Below are 22,985 nucleotides of genomic sequence, written 5' to 3'. Positions count from 1 at the left end.
AATGCTAATGCTTTCCACCCACCTGAGAATAAGTGTTCCTGGCATGCCTTATCTGGAGTCTTCTCTCCATCATAAATAACCCCACGGCTTCTTTTCCTTTCCTGGAGGCTAGTCCCTCCTCACCCCAACCATTAGAAATAACAAAGACAACTAGAGCATAGCAAGGAGTCTTTACTAGGACAGAAGGGAGTTAGGGGCATCCAGGGCAAGTAGAATGGGCCACATTAGAATGGATAGAAGTCCTGGGGATCTTGAGTCATCTTCGGGGAATGGGGAGTTAATGCTTATTGTGGACAAGAGGTGGAGGGACGCGGATATCCTGGCCTCTCTCCAGACGCCGTTCACAATCAATCAAATAGTTTACTCCATCGATGACCAGCTGCACCAGCTCCACCTGAAGGACACTAACCCTTGATTTCTGCTTCCCATAACTTGAGTTTCCTTCTTTAGTGATTTGCCTGCTCTAGGCACTCATTTCCAGTCTCCTCCCCACTCAACCTGAATTTCATTTCAGATTCCTGGGGTTCACTCACCGTCATAGCTCAACCCCCACAGACCTATATCTCTCCTCACCCTAATCCCTAAGGATCTCACCTCTGACTTGCCCAGTCGGTCCAAATTAGAGATGTCAAAGACGCTGCCTGTGGCAGCTGTGTCCACTCCTCCAGTACCACGTTTTTGGAGCCTTAAGTTCTCCAGGATCTTTGGGAAGCGGCTGTCCTAGAGGGGAGGGCACAGGGTTAAGGGCAGGGTCAATAGGGGCAGAGACTGATTTTACCTGAAAGAGCTTTGAACCTGCTCAGAACTCTTTCCCCTACTATTTGTAAGCCACGATGTGTCTGGCTCCTTTCCAAAATGCCCACACCCTCCCATCTACACACAACCACCTTCTTCATTCACACCCCACTCTAACCCCACAACTCCTTTACTTTGCTTAGCAGGGGCAGTTTGATGTGCACTCCTGCCCGAAGTCCAGTGCCCAGGTTAGACGGACAGGTCAAGATGTATCCCAAACGCTCATTCCACATGAACTCCCAGCCACGCTCCTGGATCAGCCGCTCCACCTGAGTCCACAAAGGCGCTGTTAGTGAAAAGTCAGGGATACGTGAACCCTCCCTTAGCCAGACCTACAGGAACTCTAGAACCAGAAACTTGGGCTATGAAAAAATGACAGTGCTGTGTGTGTGTAAATGGTTTGTTATTATCACACATACAAGGTAATTTCGATGTTGCAAGTCTATAATGGTGAGATTACAGAAAAGTATATTGTGTGTGGAAGAAGAGAAACTTGGGAGAATGATGCATTCAGGATGATCTAGGGAAATGAGTGGAGGTGGTAAACTGAACTGAGAAAGGAATGATTATTTAATGAGCTCAGCATGCATGGATTATCTTTGCTTTGCTAATGAGGCTGGAGTTTGGAAGGGTTCTTTCACACATAAAATGAGGGTGTAGGCTCTGCAACAGGAAGAGGCAAGAGAGCCTTCTGTTAGCTGTGGAGAGAGCACATGTGAGAAGGCACAGAGAAAGGTGAAAACAGTCCAGAAGAGCCGGACTCAGAGTTATGTGTATGCTTGATGAGGTGGGAAGGGGATTGTGGAAAGGGTGTTTTGTTTCACTTGAGCATCCTAATCATGGAGGTGACCATTAGAGTTCAAAAGACAGGGGATCTGCTGAAGTGATGGACATGAAAACTACCTAATGTGAGTAAAGGGGATCTTGTTCATAGTTTAGGAAAAAACCATGGCATGGGGGATTATTTTACATGTTGAACAAGCGGAAACTCTTCCATCTAGAAAAATAATAATGGGAGGTAACACTTATTGAACATTGATTATAGGCCAGGCATTTTACGTGCCTTTTTCTCATTTAATTCCCACAACAACATAAAATGTAGGAAGCCTTATTATATTAATTTCACAGATGAGAAACCTGAGGAATATTATTTGAAAAGCACTTCCCTACCCACTTACAGTCAGAATATGTTATCTGTTATTTGCCAAAAACAATAAAAAGTTCCTAGCTAGAATCTAAAAGAAGAGGAGCTCTCTGTCTTTACGAGTCCAAAATAGAATTGGATATATGAGAATACACAATAAGAACTGGGTTTATGGGGATTTCTAATCTAGAATAGAATATAGAGACCTAATCCATATAAGATTGAAGATTCAGTAGAGCCACACATTCTGGAACTTCAGCCATTCTATCTTTCATTTTCCCTGGTCTCTCCCCTCCTTTCAGCTTAAAACCAGACATGATACTTTAGCAAGAAAGACAGAATTCAGAGCAAAGGCTAACCTTGGTTACAGTGAAATCATGAACATACCAAGCTTTCATTCCCTGCAATGATCCAGGTTCAGATTTTTCTTTATCTGCACACTCCACACATTCCAAGCACTGACCCACTATCTCAGTTATTCTTTTTGTCTTATCTGGCAACTGCTTTATTTACTACATTGGACTCGTGACATTCTTTCTCTCTTCTATTCTTGGGTGACCATATTTCCTGGTTTTCCCTGGACAGTCCTAATATATTGTCCTGCAATGTTTGATGGTGATCCTTTTTGCTATCAAAGGTGTCCTGAATTGGTTGATAAATTAGGTGGTATGGTCTTTGGGTTTTCCTTATGTCCTCCCACCTAGTTCCCTTATACATTCTTCTCCAACCTCTTTGAGGCCTCGACAGAATCTTTCAAACACTCTCTTCATGTTGCCACCCTTCTCCATGGAGATGACCCGTGTATGATCCTCCTCATTCACCCAGATCAAGAAGCTCTTCTCATTGTTGTGCCTGAAGAGTAGAAAAGAGGGAAAGACAGGGATCAAGAGGCAGGTCAAGAACTGGGGGAGATAGAGGAATAAGAGGCACGTAAGGGACATGGGGACAAAAAAGGTAAGTTAAGCCTCATACCAGATCCCACGAGCATCTGGCCAGTCTCGAGCCATTCCTGCTGCAGTCAGCAATGGGGACACGGGCTTATCAAATAGGAAATGATCCTGAGGCAAGTAAAAAGGCTTGGTTTAAGAGTCTTCACAGTAGCCTCTGGGCCTCTATCTCATCTGGCCAACCCTCCCCTCTGACTCTTCTTTCCATCTGCTTCCTTAACCCAACTCCCTCTCAACGTCCCTCACATCAATAAGCTGCTGCTGTTCAGCCTCTGTCATCTCACTGAGCCGATAGTAACGTCCAGCCAGGTCACCCTTCAGGCCGCTCAATGCATCCACTACAACACGTTCCACCTCTCGTCGCTCTGCCCGAGTGCAGGCCGGAGGGAGACTGAGTCCGCGGATACTTCGGCCAGTTCTGACTCTCGAGGACAATACATACCTCTCATCAAAGTAGCCAGAACGGATCTAGGGAATAAGAGAAATTAATATATGTCACAGAAACACAGTGGGTGGGAACTGAGGGCCTTGGGGAAAGGAGAGACTTTAAGGACTATAAGGATCCTCACTGCATGCATTGGAAGAAGTCCAAAGGGCAAGTACTCCAAATGAAGGGGGCAATATGAACCCTCCCCAAACTGCCTATTTTGGAGTATGGTCGTTCTCATCCACCTTCTCTCCATATCTGCTGCTTCTTAAGATACAATTCCTTCCCCCGCACCAAGACTAAAAGCTCAGCAGTCTAATGACTCTGAGTCAGGAAGTAATTAAGGTGAAGGGATTGGAGAAACAGAGCGTTGTACATAAGGCAATGCAAATCAGAAGCGGAATATCTGACCTACCTTGCTGGCATCCAGGTCAGTGGTATGTTTCATTGTTCGGGGGTCATATCCATTGTGTCGTTCTTGTATCACAGGATCAAACAGCTCAGCAAATACCTGATGGGGAATTAAGAGGGAGAGGGTGGTTAAAGAGCGGGGATCCCTTTCAGGGCCTTAGTCGTGGATTGATTTCACTGGGTCAGAAAACATGAGTATGGAAGGTCCAGCCTTAAGGGAAAGTGAAGGGTCTGTTGGGGGAACGAGCTGGGATTACTGGGAAGATGAGTTGGGTCATCAGGGAAACTCTGGGGGCCCCCTACCTCATAGGTCTCCTCATCTCCAGCTACCATGCCCACAGTCTTGATGAAGGGGTGGCCGGGGTTGTCCACGCCAGTCTGGATACACTGATCTAGCGTCCAACCAGTGGGTGTGGTCTTGTCGCAGAGCCGGGCATAGACTGCTGGGGTCAGGTGACTGGCCATGCAGTTGTTGTGCTTTCGTAGGTCTGGGTACTCAGCGCTAGGGAGGGGGTACCCAGTAACCATGGAGAGAGGGCACAGGGGGCCTAGACCCAGTGCAGTCAGATGGGAGCTATCCAGTTAGCCATGTCTAGCTTTGCTCCTTAGGAGAAGGGAAGATTAGAGGGAGGCTAAACCTTGGTAATCTCTTTAGGGACTTTCAGGGTCTATTCTTTCCCAACAGTTCTAGTTTCCTTTGGCTGGCGGGCTCAATTCCCCCAGATTTGCTCAGTTCTTTCCTACCATTAGCACAACATTAGGGATGGGGGAGGGGAAAGACCAAGGACGGGAATTCAGGAAATTAGGGGAAACAGCAGGAAAGGAGATGGAGGAAAGCGAAAAGGATAGTTCCTGGTTTCTCAATTAGGGATTTGGGCAGAGTGGGTGCAGCCAGAACTCAGGGCCGAGCGGGTCTTGGGGGCGGAGACTGCGGGTTACAGGTCTCCAGGAATGCGTTAGCCTCACGGTTTTGGCCTCAATCCCCAATCCACTGACGTTTCCAGATTGTATAGCACTGTACTCCAGAGCCTTCGTGATTATAACCCTTCTCTGTTGCCCAGGTCCTCCTCTCCATCCCCATCTTCGTTCCTGTCACCACCTCCCCCACACACACCGCTGCGCCTCAGACACTGATACCTTGGGGGATACAGCCTCCGTCGTTCACTGGCGGCTCTTACAGGTTCCGGGCGGAGCAGAAACCCAGCGGCTAGAGACCCAGCTCCAGCCAAAGCTAGGAGCCTGAGCCCCGGGCGAGCGGACAGCAGACGAGAGAAGGGACCAGCCATGGCTTGAGGTTCCGGCTATTCAATCCCGGAGCGGGAGCTGGCGCAGGGCAGGAACGGGGAGGGAGGATGCAACCAGGAGGTCTAAGGGCCGGAACTGGGTGCGAAGCTGGAGCCGAAATGGGGGCCGGAGTGGAGGCTGGAGCGGGAGAGGGAGCGGGTTCCAACCAGACTGCAGGAGAGGCGCAATGAGCTAGCGGCGGGCGGTGGAGGAGAGGGAGGCCCCAGCCGCAGTCTCCAGGGGTGGGGCTCCCACAGGCCCCGCCTTTCCGCCTGCGACCGCGCTAGGTGTGCGAGGGCAGAGGTGGGAAGCACCGCCAGGTAGAATAGGGACCGGGAGCTCCCCAACCGTAGGCCGGGGATGCGGGCCCACCTGGGATGAGGTCGCCCAGATTTCAGCACCAAGTACAGGACAGCACCCAAGGGGACCCGAGAAAGCTGAACACCCTTCCCCCAAGCCTCTTCATTTAACTGGGAACCCGATTCGTCACTCTGAGTGTGAAAGTGACATTGCACAACCTTCTCTAGTTTTCGGCCTTCCCCTGCAACCTCTTCATATGCCCAGGGGAGGCGGCCGCGGGAGAAACCGCCAAAGAAGTACAGATACCGGAGAAAGACATGAAGAGAGCACGCAGAGACAGGCACAGGAAAAGACACTGGGTGGCTCAAGGTCACCTTCTCCTTAAAACCAGGAAGAGGACCAAGGTGCCCTCCTGCGACACCTGAGCTATTCTTATAAGAATTCCCTGAGAGGAACCAGAGAAACATTAATTCTTACCCCATTTATATTGTGTTCTCTACCCGCACTCAGCTCCCAAGACTGAAGCCGTAAGTCCTGCCTCCACTTCTCATGATCTCCAGCTTTTCTCCCCTCGACCCTCCTCCCGAGCTTCTACTTCACCTTTGATCTTTTAATTCTTCACGCTTTATCCTTGTTCAGAACTATTTGCTGCCCACAGGACTCCCTCTGAGTATTCTCTGCAAGCTTGCCTACCTGTTGGTTGCACTGGGTATGGAGCTGGGGTTGGACAGGGAATTGTTAGTTTTCTCTTCCTCCTCTCCCTTCTGTTCCCTCTTTGTAGCTTCCAGTTCCTGGACTGGAGGGGAGCATAAGGAGAAGTGAAGGGTGTGGTAAGATGACGAGGTACAGGAATGGGACAGGCAGGCACAGGTCTCCAACCACCACAAGTGTTGCCTCTCTTGGCTCCCTAATGCTGTTTAATCCAGAATGTACGGGGGAGTGGTGTTCAAGGGCATAAGGTTGCCAGGGAATCTCCGCCTTCCTACTGGTCCTCTGTCCTCTCTCCTCACAAGGTGTGTATTCAGAATTGAGAGGGTGTGTACCCAGACCTCAAAATGTGACTTAGGTGTGACTTGACCTTTGTCCTGGCAGGAAAAAGAATGAATACTGGAGCCAATATAGAGATAGATGTGGGACTTCAGTATAGAAAGTCAGTTAAGGTGGGGTAGGCATGGTGGTGTTAGTTCCTTTTCTCAGCTGTCTTGGCATACCCACAAGATAGTAAGATACTTGGAAATCTTATTTGAGAAAGAGAAATTCCCTTCACATTGTTCTCTGGCCCCACTGACTCATCAGCCCCACTCCTCTACTCCTATACTTTGTGGGTATCCTTAAGAGCCATCCACCTCTCTTCTGTGTCTGTCACTTAATTCCTTCTTCTGGTAGGAGAGCAATTATCAAAGAATAGATAGAGTTCTGTAGTTAGAGTCCCTTTTGGGGAGATAGAAAATGTTACCCCTGGGCTCGTTGTCTAAGTTAAGGAGTAGTTATGAGGAAGCAAATATAATTACTTGGAATGGTATATATCTACCCAGATAAAGAAGGAAGATAATCTTCCAGAGCAGTAGGGTTGTTATTTGTTTGAGAGGGTGGTTACTAAGATTAAAGAGGTAGGAAATGAGAAGAGAGAATTACAGAAGGAAAAATAAGACTTGCCCAGAGGACTAGAGAAAGCATTCAAGTTTGGAGACTAGCTGTCCAAATTTGAATACTAGCTCTGCTGAAAAAAGACATGTATTTGTGTACTTTTCTTATTCTGTGAGCATCTAACAGCCACATGATGTATTAATGCTCACTTTAAAAAATTATCCCACGGCACGCAAGAAGTAATACATGTATTTGACTTCTTTAATGATAATGATATCAATACTATTTAACATTGGGATCCCTGGGTGGCGCAGCGGTTTGGCGCCTGCCTTTGGCCCAGGGCGCGATCCTGGAGACCCAGGATCGAATCCCATGTCGGGCTCCCGGTGCATGAAGCCTGCTTCTCCCTCTGCCTGTGTCTCTGCCTCTCTCTCTCTCTCTCTCTCTGTGTGTGTGACTATCATAAATAAATAAATAAAAAATTAAAAAAAATACTATTTAACATTTATAAAGTGCTTTATAATTATAAGGAACTCTAGTATGTGTAATTTTATTGAATTGGATTGTTCCAGTGGATGACCAGGGACCGAGCCTACATTTTTCAGGGGGGTGAGAAGACAAGTTAATTGCCTAGAAGATGTTTTAGTAACTTGTTTGAAGGGCTGGAGTGGTGGAGAGGACACGAGCCTGAGCAGAACTAGGGAGGATTCTATTTCCCTTAGGGATGGTCCTTAGAATCATCTCTATCTCATTCAGGATGCCTTGGGGTCAATATAATGAAGCACCTGACTGAAAAAGTGGTATGATCCCTAAGGTTGCAGAGAAGAAACAGGGAACTTGGGATTGTCTTGACCAGGGAAACCCCAAGTAAGGATGAAAAGATAAGAATAAAAATGCGAAGAAAACAAAATGCTTTCATATAACCAGTACCGTATGATTAGATTTTTATTTTTTTATTTTTTTTTAAATTTTCTTTTATTTATTTATGATAATCAGAGAGAGAGAGAGAGAGAGAGAGGCAGAGACACAGGCAGAGGGAGAAGCAGGCTCCATGCACCGGGAGCCCAACATGGGATTCGATCCGGGTCTCCAGGATCGCCCCCTGGGCCAAAGGCAGGCGCCAAACCGCTGCGCCACCCAGGGATCCCATGATTAGATTTTTAAATCACTCTTACAGACGAGGAAATGGAGGCTGAGGGAAGTCCGGTGACTTGTCCAAAGCTACACAGCTATGAAAGGCAAGGCCAGGATTCAAACCTAGGTTTGTCTGGTTCCAAGGCTGCAGGGATTAAGACCGCGCCCACTGTGGAGATGGGAACCGTCTTGTCCAGTCTTCCAAGTCCATCTTTTCTTGACTCCGCCATAAATAAGTCTCTTTGTTCCTTCCCTTAACTTTCCGATTTGTTTTTCTCTTTGTCCCTTTTTGTCTCCAGTCTACCTGTAACTCCTCTACATCTGTTAACGCTTTCAATCTACATTTATTGGCTCTCTAAGCAGTTCATACTCCTTTTGTTTCAAAAAGCAAACAGAAAACCTGGTTTTGGTCCCAAGGACGTGCAGTGGCACAAATCGTACCTCTTTCTCTGCATCTTGCTTGTTCCCAGCTCTTGGTCTCGCTGGGAAGTCTCTGTCTAAGCCAAGCGTCTGGGCCGTGCCGGCGCAGCCCGAAATTGGAGGAAGGGGAGCATCAGGTTGCACTCCCTCCCCACAGCCACTAGAGGCCACCCTCCTCCACGCAGAAGTGCGGGCCAACGCAGCCTGACTCTGTTGCCGGTGCGCGCCCTCCGCTGATTGGTGACAGCACGGGGGAGCCGCGCGTTGATTGGGTTGCTGTCAGGTGTCGCTGACGGCAGGTTCGGCTGCGCGAGCGCAGGGAGGCGGGTGAGCGAGGGCCGGGGGCGGTGGGGGAGTGGCTGGGGGCTGGGGGCGGTATCCGCGGGGGTGGGCTGCGGGGTGTGGGCTCGGGGGGTGCGGAGGGCCGCGGTTCGTACCGGCTGCGGGCAGCCTGGGAAAGAGGCCCCGCGGGCCGGGCCTCAGTGTCAGCGTAGGGAGAGTCAGGCGGGGGCGGGCGAAGGCTGGTGGAGTCGCCTCGGAGGGCGGTCTCGGTGACCGGGAGCTGTGTCAGGAGAGGCACCGGAGGGGTCCGCGAGACCCGAGAGGGGTGTGAGCGTTTGCGGGAGGGGGAGGGCGCCCTGCGAGCCGCGCGGGTCTGGGTGAGGAGGGGGACGGAGCCGCGCGGGGGAGGCTCGCTGCGGGCGGGCGCGGGTCCTCGCGGGCGGGAGCGGACCCCGGAGAGGGCCAGCGCGAGGACGCAGGGATCCCGGGCGTGTTCCTCCGGGGGCGATCTTCGCGGGCTCCACGTAACGATGTGGCCAGGCGTGGTGGGTGACTGGTCTGCGGGTCCGGAGGGCTGTCTACTGCTGGGGAATCGCTGAGCGAGGGGATTAGCGGATCATTAATTGGATTAGTTGATCAGTGGCGGGGGAGGGGCGGCGGTGTTGTGAGCGGTGGCGGCGGGGGGTGCCGGTGGAAAGTCATTTTAGCGAATTAGGCAAGGAAAGAAGCGTGAGTGGGTTGATGGAACGAGGGCATTAGGCACGATTCATCAGTGTCAGGATGTGGATATGTGGGAGGTAAGCGTTGCATCTCAGGGAAGGAGCTTAGGAAGAGGATGCACGGTTGGCGGCCTGAGAAGTTCTGCGACGCTGGAGATACTCCCGCCTGCACTGTGTATTGACGTTTCCCCTTCCCGGCTAATGGTGCCCTCCACTGAGTGCCTGGCGATGAAGGAAGTCAGAGGACTGCTGCAAACAGCCCTAAATCCTAAGGGAGAAAGAAGTCACACAGTTTACCTTCCCTCCCACCCCCTCTTCAGATCTGATTTAACTTGGGGGTTTCTGAGATTACCCACCTGCCCCACCCTCTCTCCTCACCTGTCTTCTCCCCGCCTCCGACCCTCCCTTTTTTCCCCTTCCTTTTGCTTGGATTCAGGCCGGAGTTAGACTGCCCTTAGCCCTTTGTGGACTGTGAAGTTTTCTTTTGCTTTGTAACAAAGTATTGAGGGAGAGGGGGTTGCGGAGAAGGGCGCAGAAAACTGGGGAGTGGCTCTCGGAGTACCACATCAAATCCCAGCCTTGCTCAGAGGTACATCTAAATAAATCCTGGCTTATTTCATGGCTGTTTCTGTCAGGCTTCTATCTTTGCTTCGGTACCTATGAACATAACATAGGCCTTTCTGTCTCTCTTTAGCCCCTGCTTGTGAACAGACTCTCTTCTTCCGCATTCTGTTACCATCCCCTGTTATAAAGTCATGACAGAATTTCAGGAAAATGACTGTATACATTCAGTAGAAAACCAGGAAGGACTTCATGCGCAAAACGGTGAAGGATTAGGAACCTTAGACATGAGCGAAAGCCCCTGCTTCGGATAAAGGTTAAAGGGTGCAACGAAATTCTGCTTGTTTAAACTATACAGGGACGTCGGGGATGCCACAAATCATGGAAACTGGGTCAGGTCACTAAAAAGGAGCTCAAAGAAACAGCTTATTCATCAGGAGGGGCAGTGTATGTATAAGATCTGTAGTAAACAACTGGAAATGTTAAGTAGAAGGAGCATGTTGTGGTTGACTAGTGGAGGCAAGCAGAAGGCCATAAAGGTTAGCTGTAACTTTCTAATCAAAGCTGCAAATCCCACTCGGCAATGGCAGGGTTTAAAATAAAAATACAAAATAATTGTTGAAGACTATTTAAAAAGTCTGTAAGACTAAATCTATCTACTTAAGGTGTTTGTGGCTTTCATTAGAGTCATTGGTTATTATTTCTGAAAACTTTTGGTGAATGTGAAAAATTGTTCCTGGATGACTCGATTTCATTTTTGGGGAAAAAAAAAAAAAAAAAAAACCAGCATACCCGTATCCCTGCAATTTAGTATTAACAAATGTTAACCTTTTGCGTATTTGGTTCAGATATTTTAAAAGTTGAAATAAACATTACAGATAAGGGTTGTAAAGTTCCACTCAAATCTTTCTCAATTTCCACTTTCAGAGGTAACCACTACCTTGAATTTAGTGTCTCTCTTTCCAGTCCATATTTTTAGACTCCTACTAATTATGTATACAGTCACAAACATATATAATATTTTCTATTTATGCAAACCAAATTGTACTGCATGTGTATGTCTGCCGTTTGCATTTGGAAGCTGTTCATATTGTTACATCTTTGATTCATTTTTAAAAATTGCTGTTTATCATTTGTATCCACTCTACACTGTATCCATTCTACTTGTGACCTCTGAGTTTTCAGTTTTTCCCATTATCAGCAGTGAGATTATGAACATCTTTGCACATGTCTTGTTATGCAGGAGAGTTTTTTTGCAGCAGAAATTCTCAGCCTCAGCACTACTGACATTTTGGACTGGGTAATTCTTTGTTGTGGGGGAGTATCCTATGAATTTAAGGCTGTTAAGCATTGTCCTCGGCCTCTACTCATCAGACACCAATAGCACCTTCCTAGCTGTGACAACCAAAAATGCTTCCTACCAAATGTCCCCTGACCAGCATAATCACAATTAGTTAAGAACTATTACTGTAGGTGTATGTGTGCAGAAGTGGAACTACCAGATTGTTCTGATTCAAATGTAAGTCTTTAAGATAGTCTCATTGATTATGGATCTAGGCAGAATTTTTTCCTACTGTAGCTTCTGGTGTAAGGGCCCTTGACCTAGGCCAGACCTGGGTCTTTAGTACCAGGACATGGTAGAGAGAAAACATGGTAAAAGAAAAAACCCACTTCAGTCTGAGAATGGATTGGAGGCTATTGTATGGATGTCTGTATATACTTAACCTCCCAGTCAGCCCTGGACCTCTTTCCTTGACAGATTTTTCTGGACTTGGACATCTGTCTTTTAAAGTGGAGCACGTGAGGGTGCCTGGGTGGCTCAGTTAAGTGTTTCCCTTTGGCTCAGGCTCAGGTGTGATCCCCAAATTGAGCCTCACATCTGGCTCCTGCTCAGGGGAGCCTGCTTCTCCCTCTTTCTCTGCCCTTCACCCTCCCTTCATGCTCTCTCTCTCTCTCTCCCCCTCCCTCTCATGCTCTGTCTCCCTCTCAAATAAATCAATAAAATCTTTAAAAAAAATGAAATGGAGCATGTGAAGGAGGGACAGGGCATAGAGAATTTTAATGTCCTGATATAATGCTTAGAACATAGGATGCCCTCAATAAATGGTTTTTAAGTTAATCCTTGGTAGGAATGAAGATGGGGTTAAGGTCAAAGGCAGTTGACCTCTCTCATTCTCTTTGACCTTGAATTAAATCCCTAAGTTCAACACTACTATGGGGAGATGGTGAAGGGATAGGAATATTTTGTAATGAATCCAAAACTGGAAATGTCACTCTAACCTTCTCTTCTGGTAGGAATCAACAGTAGCCTCCCATGAAGAACTGCCTTTTCTACTTGCTGCTGGATTTAATGGTGTTTCCTGCTGGCAGAATCAGGGACATGCCAGCACTGTAAGGGTTAACCTTCTTATCCTCTCACCAGTCTCATGGTTGGGTATAGGGTGAGCAGAGGAAAAGGGAGACCTTGCTTTTTCTCTTAGGGATCTTTAGTCATGTCAAGTCATAGCCCACGTGCTTCCTTTCCTATTGCTCCTTCTTACCACAGTTTTATTTCCTGTTTCCCCTAGTCTCCTTGTGGTTCCCTCTTTATTTTATGATATTCCACACCCAGTCCCCACCCACTGCCATGGGGTTTGGATTCTGAACTAATGGGATGCCCTCCATTGCAGAGCGGGATGAGTGGGTACTCCGGCGGGGATGTGGTCATTGCCGGCCAGTGAGGGTGAGAGTGCCACAGCCCACTTCTTCCTTGGAGCTGGAGATGAGGGGCTGGGCACCCGTGGAATAGGCATGAGGACAGAAGAGAGTGACAACGAGCTCCTTGAGGATGAGGAGGATGAAGTGGTAAGACTAAGAAAATGATGTAACTTGGTGTTGGGACCCCTTTCATAGAGAGTTGAGATTCCATTGGCTAGAGACACTTCTCTGCTCTTTGCAAATGCATAGATTCTTTGTCATAAACAGGCCCCATCCTGACTAAGTGGAGAGGCAGTAGAGATTGGTTAGATTACTTCTCTTTGAATCCCCTGCCATTACGCCCTCCTCCAGTTGTGTCATGGTTATTGGTTCTCCGGCTCTTCTAACTGAGCACACATTTCCTACTGTGGAAAGGCACTCTTTAGGCAATAGGGATCTTTATACACACTCTGTTCTAGACCTAAGTTAGGAGACAGCATTTACCCCATAGGTCCAAAGTCCTGGCAAGAAACTGTGCCCAAGGGGATCCCTGGGTGGCTCAGCAGTTTAGCACCTGCCTTCGGCCCAGGGTGTGATCCTGGAGACCTGGGATCAAGTCCCACGTCGGGCTCCCTGCATGGAGCCTGCTTTTCCCTCTGCCTGTGTCTCTGCCTCTGTGTGTGTGTCTCTCTCTCTCTAATAAATAAATAAATCTAAGAAAGAAAGAAAGAAAGAAAGAAAGAAAGAAAGAAAGAAAGAAAGAAAGAAAGAAAGAAAGAGAAAGAAAGAGAAAGAGAGAGAAAGAGAGAAAGAAAGAAAAGAAAGAAAGAAAGAAAGAAAGAAAGAAAGAAAGAAAGAAAAAGAAAGAAAGAAACTATGCCCAAAGGAGATGAGACAGTGTTCCCTCATAGGGATGGTCTTGGTTGGAAGTTCCTAAGTTCCTGATAGCACTTCTTCTCTATAGCCTCCTGAACCTCAGATCATTGTTGGCATCTGTGCCATGACCAAGAAATCCAAGTCCAAGCCAATGACCCAAATCCTAGAGCGACTCTGCAGATTTGACTACCTAACGGTTATCATTCTGGGAGAAGATGTGATCCTCAACGAGCCTGTGGAAAACTGGCCATCTTGCCACTGCCTCATCTCTTTCCACTCCAAAGGTTGGAGTCTTTGAAGGAAAATGGGAGGGAACGGAGTTGGGAATGCTGGACTGGCAGATGAAGTTCTTACTGTCAAATAGTACAGAGGTCATCAGCTCTTCCTGATCCATTGGAGAACAGAAGGGTGAAGAGGGGTTTGCTTTCCCTGTATCATGGAGGAGTTGCTGGTAGTAGTTTAAAGTCCATATTCAAACCTCAGGCTCTTCGGGTCTCTGACAGAATTGTGTGTCTCTGAAAGGACCCTAAAAATAATATCTTTTTCACTTTTTCCTGATGGATATTCTAGACTTGGAAAGTTGGGTAGAAGGATAAGCGATGGGTTGGATGGGTAGAGGAGCTAAGTGGCAACTTTAGCTTTATTTTTTTTTCAACTTTAGCTTTAATAATCTATTTCTCTTGCTGTTTTCTCTGTCTTTTTCACTTTTTTTCTTTGATCGATTTCCGTTCTCCATCTCAGGATTTCCTCTGGACAAAGCTGTTGCTTACTCCAAGCTTCGAAACCCATTTCTTATCAATGACCTGGCTATGCAGTATTACATCCAGGATAGGTATAGCTTTCTGTTGATTTGTGGGATGGGTAGCCCTGAGATCATGCTTGTTTAAAGAGCACGTTCTGGGAGGGGCAAAGTCAAACAAACATGCTTAATTTTTGCATCATACCCTCTTGAGTTCTGTGCTGTGATATCTACCAGTTCCTGAACAAATGAAATCCCTAGCCTCTTCCCTTGGTCTCCATCCCCCACCTCTCCCAGCTAATTTATTTGGGGGTGACAGGAGGGAGGTGTACCGGATCCTGCAGGAGGAGGGTATTGATCTGCCTCGATATGCTGTGCTCAACCGTGACCCCGCCCGGCCTGAAGGTGAGTACCTGGCTTTGTCCAGTCCTTCCCGGCCTTGCTTTCTGTCACTTAGCCCAGTTGTCCATCCTCTGGATATCTCCATGTACTACTTATCTAAGTGAGCCTTTCATTATTGGATTATGGATAGATTATGGATAGAACTATGGGCCCTGAATAGTGCCTTGGACCTCTTACATAGATATTATTATATTTATATACCATATGCATACTACTGTATCTATTACTAAGATATGGTCACAGAAATTTGGGGGTTATGGAGATTAAAACACAGAGAAATGGGACTTGGAAGTATTCTACAATTCTCAACCCTAGGAATGACCACATACCTGTCTTTCAGAGTGCAACCTGATAGAGGGTGAAGACCAGGTAGAGGTAAATGGAGCTGTCTTTCCCAAGCCCTTTGTGGAGAAGCCAGTGAGTGCAGAGGACCATAATGTTTACATCTACTACCCCAGTTCAGCTGGAGGAGGAAGTCAGCGCCTCTTCCGTAAGGTATGGGAAACATCTGAGCATTTGGGGAAGTCAGATAGGAAGAAGGACAAGAATGAGGTTGTGGGAAGGGAAGCTGGAGGATTTAGGGACAATGTGGAGGCAATATTTTTTTTCTTCTTTTTCTTCCTGAAGATTGGCAGCCGAAGCAGCGTTTACTCTCCTGAGAGCAGTGTCCGAAAGACAGGATCATACATCTATGAGGAGTTTATGCCAACAGATGGCACAGATGTCAAGGTTATGGTGGATATAGGAATTTAAGAAGTTCATAAATGTCTGGGGGGGATGGGGTGCTTGGGAAGCAAGTGGAAGTGCATGGAGAAAATCATAGAAAATGAAGTGTGAATGTGATTTGCTTTCATATTCAGGTGAAGTCAGTGAGAGAAGTAGACATTTACATTATAATTGTGAGAGCAAGGGCAAGGGTAATGTGGAAAATGCTATACTGTTGGTAACATTTTTTAATGAGGACTAGATAATAGATCTGGAGTCCCAAAGAGAAACCTTCATAAAGATATTTCGATCAGGTTCAGTAAGAAATATATCGGTCTCTGTTTTTCGTCCTCAGGGTTGTTTTTGTTTTTGTTTTACTTTGAAACTAGCTTACAGACCTAGTGCTCATATTATCTTCTCATATGCAGGATGAGCAGTGGGCATACTCAGTGATGCTATGTACCTGCAGGTATATACAGTGGGGCCTGATTATGCCCATGCTGAAGCCAGAAAATCTCCAGCTCTGGATGGGAAGGTCGAACGAGACAGTGAAGGGAAAGAGATTCGATATCCAGTCATGCTGACCGCCATGGAAAAGCTGGTGGCCAGGAAAGTCTGCGTAGCTTTTAAGGTAGAAGAAGGCCTGTGGTGGGTGGTGCTGTGGAATGAGGGCAATAGACAGGAGCAGGAGTCCGGGAAGAAAGAGTGGCTCTCTTGTTCTCATCTTGCCTCTTTCCACTGCAGCAAACAGTTTGTGGTTTTGACCTTCTTCGTGCCAATGGTCACTCCTTTGTGTGTGATGTCAATGGCTTCAGTTTTGTCAAGAATTCGATGAAATACTATGATGACTGTGCCAAGATTCTAGGGTAAGGGACACAATGGTCTGGACTAGGGAGAATGGGCTTAGAGAAGAGAGTTAGAAAGCTTTTGCTTAATTTTAAATATTATAAAGAGTATTTAAGAGCAAAAAAAGAAAAATAGAAAAAAGACTCCTTAGCCCTCTTACCTTCCTAACACTGTACTCCCCAGTCAAAACTGTTAACACTTTTATACATACCAGTATGTCTTATACCATATATAAACAAACTATATTTATTATACTAAATATGATTGATCATGCTGTAATACTGTTTTAAAACTTTTCTTTAAAAAAAATTCACCACATGATGTTTAAAATGTGGAAAGAATGATGAATATGGTTAGTATTCCTGTATTCACTATCAATCTTTAAAAATAAAACATTAAAAAAATAAAAAATAATAAGATAAAATATTAAGAATGGGGTGCCTTGGTGGGTCAGTTGGTTAAGTGGCCGACTTTTGATTTCTGCACAGGTCCTGGGATCGAGCCTGGCATCAGGCTCCGTGCTCAGTGGGGAGTCTGCTTGAGGATTCTCTCTCTCCTTCCCCTGCCCCTCCCCCACTCACATTCTCTCTCTCTCTCTCTCTCTCTCTCTCTCTCTCCCTCCCTCTCTCTCTCTCTCTCTCTCTCTCTCTCTCTCTCTCTCTGTTTCTAAAATAAATAAATTAATCTTTAAAAAGAAAATACTAGTTTGGACCCCTACCCATCCCTTGCTAATTACATCCCTTTCCCTCCCACCCAGAGATAACTACAGTCCTTTATTTGGTGTTGTCATTCCCATGCATTTATTATTTTTTTTAAGATTTATTTATTTTAGAGAGAGAGAGTGCACTCAACAGAGTAGGGGAAGAGGGGCACAGGGAGAGAATCTCAAGCAGACTCCCCACTGAGCATGGAGCCCAAAGTGGGGCTCATTCTTACAACCCATGAAATCATGACCTGAGCTGAAATTAAGAGTCAATACTTAACTAACTCAGCCACCCAGTCACCCCTATCCTTCCTGTGCATTTGTTAATACTTTTATTGTGTCTGTGGGGGTGTTTTGGGGGTATGTTTTTAGACTTTATATAATACATTCTTCTACAACTTGCTAGTTTCTGTGAGCTTTATTCACATGTGTGGTTCTGGTTCATTATTTTCATACAGTTCTTCATGTTTCTCCTTTTAGGAACACCATTATGCGGGAGCTTGCTCCGCAGTTTCAGATCCCATGGTCTATCCCCACAGAGGCTGAAGACATTCCCATCGTCCCTACCACATCTGGCACTATGTGAGCAAAAGTATAAAATCTGGAGTAACCTGGAACACCTGGGTGGCTCAGCAGTTGAGCACCTGCCTTTGGCCCAGAGCATGATCCTGGAGTGCCGGGATTGAGTCCCACATCGGGCTCCCTGCATGGAACCTGCTTCTCTCTCTGCCTATGTCTCTGCCTCTGTGTGTGTGTGTGTGTGTGTGTGTGTGTGTCTATTGAATAAATAAATATTAAAAAAAATCTGGAGTAACCTACTTAAGGCACCTGAGTCAGACCGGTGGTTTCTGACTGTATACCATCTGACTAGTGGAGCCTTTTCTAGGTATTTTCCTAATCCCTACCTATACACCTAATCTCAGGTAGTTTTTCCTCTGTTGTTTACATTTACATGTCAAGTAGGATGAACGATGGGAGATGATGTGGGGTGGGGTGGAGGAGGGGCTCTAACAACATTCCCTATCTTAGGATGGAACTTCGTTGTGTCATTGCAATTATCCGTCATGGGGATCGTACCCCCAAGCAGAAAATGAAGATGGAGGTGACACATCCAAGGTAGGAAGAATGTCTTAATTTAGACAAATAGGTTTTTGTAAGGGAGATGGGGTGGAGCAGCTCCCCAAGGCTTTAACTGACTTTTTCCTTAATTCTTTTCTTTAAAAAGCTTTTCCTTAATTCTTCAGGTTCTTCAGTCTATTTGAAAAACATGGTGGCTACAAGACGGGTAAATTAAAACTGAAGCGGCCTGAGCAACTACAGGTAAGGTGGTGAATCTGGCTGGGAAGAGCAGTGCTGTGGGAAAGACAGAGGGTATGGGATTGGGGTCCTTTGTGAGAGACCAGGATGAAAAGGTAACTTGCCAGGCTTGTCCTGCTGCATGGATATTCTGTTATTTCCTCTAGGAGGTGCTGGACATCACAAGGCTGTTATTGGCTGAATTGGAGAAAGAACCAGGTGGTGAAATCGAGGAGAAGACTGGAAAACTAGAGCAGCTGAAGTCTGTGCTGGAGATGTGAGAAAGGGGATAGGAAAGGGGAAAGGGGAGTCAATGACAGTGAGAACTGGGTGCTGGGATACAAAGTAAACTGTGAGTTTATCCTGCAGGTATGGTCATTTCTCAGGCATCAACCGGAAGGTACAGTTGACTTACTACCCTCATGGAGTAAAGGCTACTAATGAGGGACAAGGTAAGATATAATACCCCTTCCCATTACCACTCAAGTCTCTTATTCTTAAAATGACCTCTGCCTCAAGTCACCTTTCTGGGCTCCTCAGAAGACATTTAGTTGTCTCCACTATTTTCCTTAGATCTAGACCTATTCACTGCCCCTTATTTCTGCAGATCCACAGCGGGAGGCCCTGGCCCCATCTCTGTTGCTGGTACTGAAGTGGGGTGGAGAACTGACTCCTGCTGGCCGTGTTCAGGCTGAGGAGCTTGGGCGAGCTTTTCGCTGCATGTACCCTGGAGGACAGGGTGAGTATTTGGGGGGGTAAATAGCAGGGCTTAGATAAGATGATTAGAGAATAAGTTGGGGAAATAGACAGAGGCAATGTGGAAGTTAATGGGAGAAAGAGCATTTTTTCTTCCATGTGGGTATTTATAGTAGACCATTCCTGGTCCTCCGCTTTACCCCCAGGTGACTATGCTGGCTTCCCTGGTTGTGGGCTGCTTCGTCTCCATAGCACTTTCCGCCATGATCTCAAGATTTATGCCTCTGATGAAGGCCGTGTCCAGATGACTGCTGCTGCCTTTGCCAAGGTGCACACTTAACAGTTCTCCCACAGTCCCACCTTCTCTACCTAATGTAGAGAAGCTGAGAATTTAGAGAACTAGTTGGGAAATGTCAGGATGTTTATGTGCTGGCTTAGAGAAGTTTCTGCTTGTATGTGACTCATTCTATACAACTGAGAATGAGCTGAGAATAATTAGTGGTGTTAGGCCCCTTGACATATACCTCTCCTCTCCAAGCCAGCTCTCCTTTGATCTCTGGAACCAGGCCTACAGGAAGTAGACTGGAAGGAAAACTAAGAGATTTTGTGTTTCCCCTCCAGGGCCTTCTGGCTCTAGAAGGAGAGCTAACACCTATTTTGGTACAAATGGTGAAGAGTGCCAACATGAATGGGCTCCTGGATAGTGATGGCGATTCCTTGAGCAGTTGCCAGCATCGAGTGAAGGCTCGACTACACCATATTCTGCAGCAGGATGCACCTTTTGGTCCTGAGGATTATGATCAGGTCAGGCTCTCCCTATTTTTGTGCCCAATATAACCCTATCCCAAAGTCCTAGAATCCTAAGTAAGAGTGATCAATAATGGTACTTACTGTGTGATAGGCACTGCTTTCCATGGTTTCCATACATTATCTCACTTAATCCTTACTCTTTGAAGTAAGTATGGGTATACAATCTCTTATTCATAATTTCAAAAACAAAAAAGATTTGGCACCAAGATTCATTTGGTAGCAAAACCTGACATAAGATGGTTTCTAATTCTTATTTATTTTGTTTAGTATAAATGGTCATATTGTGCTGCAGAAATATAAATGCATTTAGTTATACCCTAAGCCCTGTTGGAGATAGTATACAATGTGGCATATGCACTATATTAACTTCCTAAAGTCTGAAAAATTCCCAGTTCCAAAACCCACTTTGCCCCAAGGATTCTGAAAGAAATAATGTTTCAGTTATTACTGATACATAAAAAAACTGCCCCCAAACTCAGTAACTTAAAGAACAACATTGACTCTATTGTCTTACACATAGTTCTAGGCTCAGCTGGTCTTGGTTGGGGTATCTCCTAAAACTCCCCAGATATTGGCCAGGTTTGGGGGCTGAAACCATCTGATGGCTCAACTGCGTTGCTAAGATGACTGAGCTTTCTCCCTCTTTTTGTTCTCCCTAGTCTTTATTTATTTTTTTTAATATTTTTTTTTAATTTTTTTTTTAATTTATGATAGTCACAGAGAGAGAGAGGCAGAGACACAGGCAGAGGGAGAAGCAGGCTCCATGCACCGGGAGCCCGATGTGGGATTCGATCCCGGGTCTCCAGGATCGCGCCCTGGGCCAAAGGCAGGCGCCAAACTGCTGCGCCACCCAGGGATCCTCTCCCTAGTCTTTAGAGCATCTCCTCTCTGCATGTTTTCTCCATGTGGTTTCTCTAGCATGGTAGCCAGACTTCTTAAATGGTAGCTTAAGACACTCCAAAAGTTAGAAGTCTCCAAGCTGTTTTATTTTTTTTAAGATTTTTAAAATTTAATTATTATTTTTATTTAAAAAAATTTATTTATTTATTCATGATAGTCACACACACAAAGAGAGAGAGAGAGAGAGAGGCAGAGACACAGGCAGAGGGAGAAGCAGGCTCCATGCACTGGGAGCACGACGTGGGATTCGATCCCGGGTCTCCAGGATTGCGCTCTGGGCCAAAGGCAGGCGCCAAACCGCTGCGCCACCCAGGGATCCCTAATTATTATTTTTAAATTAGCTTATTTATTTGAGAGAGAGCACGCACGTGTGCATGCGCTTCAGGGGAGGGGCAGGGGGAAATGGAGAATATTTTAAGTAGACTGTGCTGAGCATGGAGCTCAACACGGTGCTCGATCTCACCACCCTGAGATCATGACCTAGCCAAAATCAAGAATTTCATACTTAACCAACTGCACCACCCAGGAGCCCCTATTTTTATGTCTCATGGTTGGGTTGTGATCTCGTGGTGGTGAGATTGAGCCCCATGTCAAGGAGTCTACTTTGAGATTCTCTCTCCCTTTCCATCTGCGCACCTGCTTGTGTGCACACTCTCTCTCTCTCAAAATATATAAAAATATTTTATTTTTAAGTAATCTCTACACCAAATGTGGGGCTCTAACTCATAACCCTGAAAGCAAGAGTTGCATGCTCCACCAACTGAGCCAGCCAGGTGCCCCCTTCCAAGCTCTTTTAAAGTGTAGACCCAGAGTTAATACAACATAACTTTGTGGTCTTGTTGTTGTTATTTATTGGTTAAGCAGTCACAGGGCCAGTGCAGATTCTAGGCAAGGGGAAGATGACAAAGAATTAATGGTCATATTTAATTCACCATGAGAACTCTGGACTTGTACTACTTTTCTCCCATTTTACAGATGAGAAAACCTAGGCTCAGAAGAATTTAAGCAACCTTTCTAAGGTCACCCAGCTAGTATGAACTCAAATCGTCTAACCTGAGAGCCCAAGCTGTTAGCCACTACAGTGCAGTGCCTCATAGTATTAATTGTGGTGGGTGCCACTACCCAATGTCATCTTTTTTTCTGTGTATCGAGGCCATGATTGACTGGAGATCATGTCAGACAGTGATTTTGTACTATCTTACCACTGATAGCTCATTTCTGATGAGTTCTTTTTTAAGAAAAAAAGCTTTTAAAATCATAGTACCACGTGAATCTTTTTTAAAAGATTTTTTAAATTATTATTATAAAGTAGTCTCTATACCCAACATGGGGCTTTAACTCACAACCTTGAGATCAAGAGTTGCATGCTTTACTGACTGAGCCAGTGAGGTGCCTCCCCACTTGAATCATGTATACTTAAAAGTGTACAGTTCAGTGGCATTTTATTCAAAGTATCATGTAACCATTTCTGATAGGTTCTTCAGTGAGCTAAGTAGCTGTGCATATTACCTGGAGAATGGCATTTTTTTTGTGTTTTTCTCTGAGCAAGACTTGATAGGGGTAGGACCTTGCTCTCTTATGTTCTAATCCATTGCTCAATGTCAAATTCAAAAAGTTAAAGCACTTTTTTTTCTTCCTTGCTTCTTTTTGCTAGCAAAGACAGAACTTGTAAGGGCTTAGGTCAGATGTGTGCATTCCACCCACAATCCTCTTTTCCTTTCCCCATTCTTCATTGACTCTCACTGTCCTGAAAACTTGAGCTGGAACCTAGCTCTGAGGCAGGACCTCTGCTCTAGGTCAAGGTAGCATTTTGTTAAGAGGAATACGATTTTGTTATCTCTGTTGCCCAGTTGTGAAAACATTCTGTGGGGGTTTTGAAGGGCTTTGGTTTAATCTCTATTTCCCAACTTTTTCTTTTCTTTTCTTTTCTTTTCTTTTCTTTTCTTTTCTTTTCTTTTTTTCTTTTCTTTCTCTTCTCTTCTCTTCTTCTCTTCTCTTCTCTTCTCTTCTCTTCTCTTCTCTTCTTTTCTTTTCTTTTCTTTTTTCTTTTTTAAGAGAGAGAATGAGCATCCAAGTCAGGTGGGGGGATGGGTCAAAAGAGAGCAGAGTGAATCTCAAGCAGGTTCCATGCCCAGTGCAGAGCCCGACACTGGGCTTGATATCATGACTCTGAGATCATAACCTGAGCTGAATTCAAGAGTCTTAACTGACTGAGCCATTCAGGTACCCCTCCTAAGTAGTTTCCATGTATATTTTTATTTATTATATTTAATTATTTTTTAAAGATTTTATCTATTTATTCACGAGATAAAGAGAGAAAGGCAG

At 45.8% G+C, this 22,985-nt stretch overlaps 2 protein-coding genes across 19 annotated transcripts in view; one reads left to right on the top strand and one right to left on the bottom strand.

Moving 5' to 3' along the window:
• Nucleotides 1–151: 151 nt before the first annotated feature.
• LOC129504073 (creatine kinase U-type, mitochondrial) lies at nt 152–6,162 on the bottom strand. 3 transcript variants are annotated; one of them, XM_055316572.1, is made up of 10 exons: nt 6,002–6,162; nt 4,862–5,179; nt 4,028–4,226; nt 3,729–3,824; nt 3,133–3,354; nt 2,912–2,997; nt 2,668–2,791; nt 930–1,064; nt 595–720; nt 152–394 (listed from the first exon to the last, which is right to left on the bottom strand). In XM_055316572.1, exons 2-10 carry the CDS (start codon nt 5,008–5,010, stop codon nt 278–280), a joined length of 1,254 nt encoding a protein of 417 aa, XP_055172547.1. In that variant the 5' UTR covers nt 5,011–5,179; nt 6,002–6,162; the 3' UTR covers nt 152–277. The 3 variants fall into 3 exon arrangements, with proteins under 3 accessions (XP_055172547.1, XP_055172548.1, XP_055172549.1); XM_055316573.1 differs by having other exon boundaries at nt 4,862–5,146; XM_055316574.1 differs by lacking the exons at nt 4,028–4,226; nt 4,862–5,179 and having other exon boundaries at nt 6,002–6,160.
• A 2,530-nt stretch (nt 6,163–8,692) lies between these two features.
• PPIP5K1 (diphosphoinositol pentakisphosphate kinase 1) overlaps nt 8,693–22,985 on the top strand; it is a 48,785-nt gene continuing 34,492 nt past the window's right edge. For 12 of the 16 annotated variants that reach the window (XM_055316906.1, XM_055316903.1, XM_055316899.1 and 9 more), the window contains exons 1-18: nt 8,693–8,776; nt 12,307–12,402; nt 12,681–12,855; nt 13,652–13,847; nt 14,305–14,395; nt 14,622–14,707; nt 15,045–15,199; nt 15,332–15,433; nt 15,879–16,040; nt 16,154–16,275; nt 17,439–17,540; nt 17,988–18,074; nt 18,203–18,278; nt 18,422–18,531; nt 18,624–18,706; nt 18,862–18,993; nt 19,157–19,278; nt 19,572–19,754. In XM_055316906.1, coding sequence (XP_055172881.1) covers nt 12,709–12,855; nt 13,652–13,847; nt 14,305–14,395; nt 14,622–14,707; nt 15,045–15,199; nt 15,332–15,433; nt 15,879–16,040; nt 16,154–16,275; nt 17,439–17,540; nt 17,988–18,074; nt 18,203–18,278; nt 18,422–18,531; nt 18,624–18,706; nt 18,862–18,993; nt 19,157–19,278; nt 19,572–19,754 — 1,956 coding nt within the window. In that variant the 5' untranslated portion in view covers nt 8,693–8,776; nt 12,307–12,402; nt 12,681–12,708. Of the gene's footprint in view, nt 8,777–9,166; nt 9,277–10,800; nt 12,403–12,680; nt 12,856–13,651; nt 13,848–14,304; nt 14,396–14,621; nt 14,708–15,044; nt 15,200–15,331; nt 15,434–15,837; nt 16,041–16,153; nt 16,276–17,438; nt 17,541–17,987; nt 18,075–18,202; nt 18,279–18,421; nt 18,532–18,623; nt 18,707–18,861; nt 18,994–19,156; nt 19,279–19,571; nt 19,755–22,985 lie in introns of those variants that run through there. The other 4 variants (XM_055316894.1, XM_055316895.1, XM_055316910.1 and 1 more) reach the window with 4 other exon arrangements.

This window comes from Nyctereutes procyonoides, unplaced genomic scaffold (assembly GCF_905146905.1).
Source record: "Nyctereutes procyonoides isolate TBG_1078 unplaced genomic scaffold, NYPRO_anot_genome, whole genome shotgun sequence".
In the NCBI taxonomy this organism is placed as follows: domain Eukaryota; kingdom Metazoa; phylum Chordata; class Mammalia; order Carnivora; family Canidae; genus Nyctereutes; species Nyctereutes procyonoides.
Note: the sequence above shows the minus strand (reverse complement) of the source record. Positions and strands in the feature narration are given on the sequence as shown.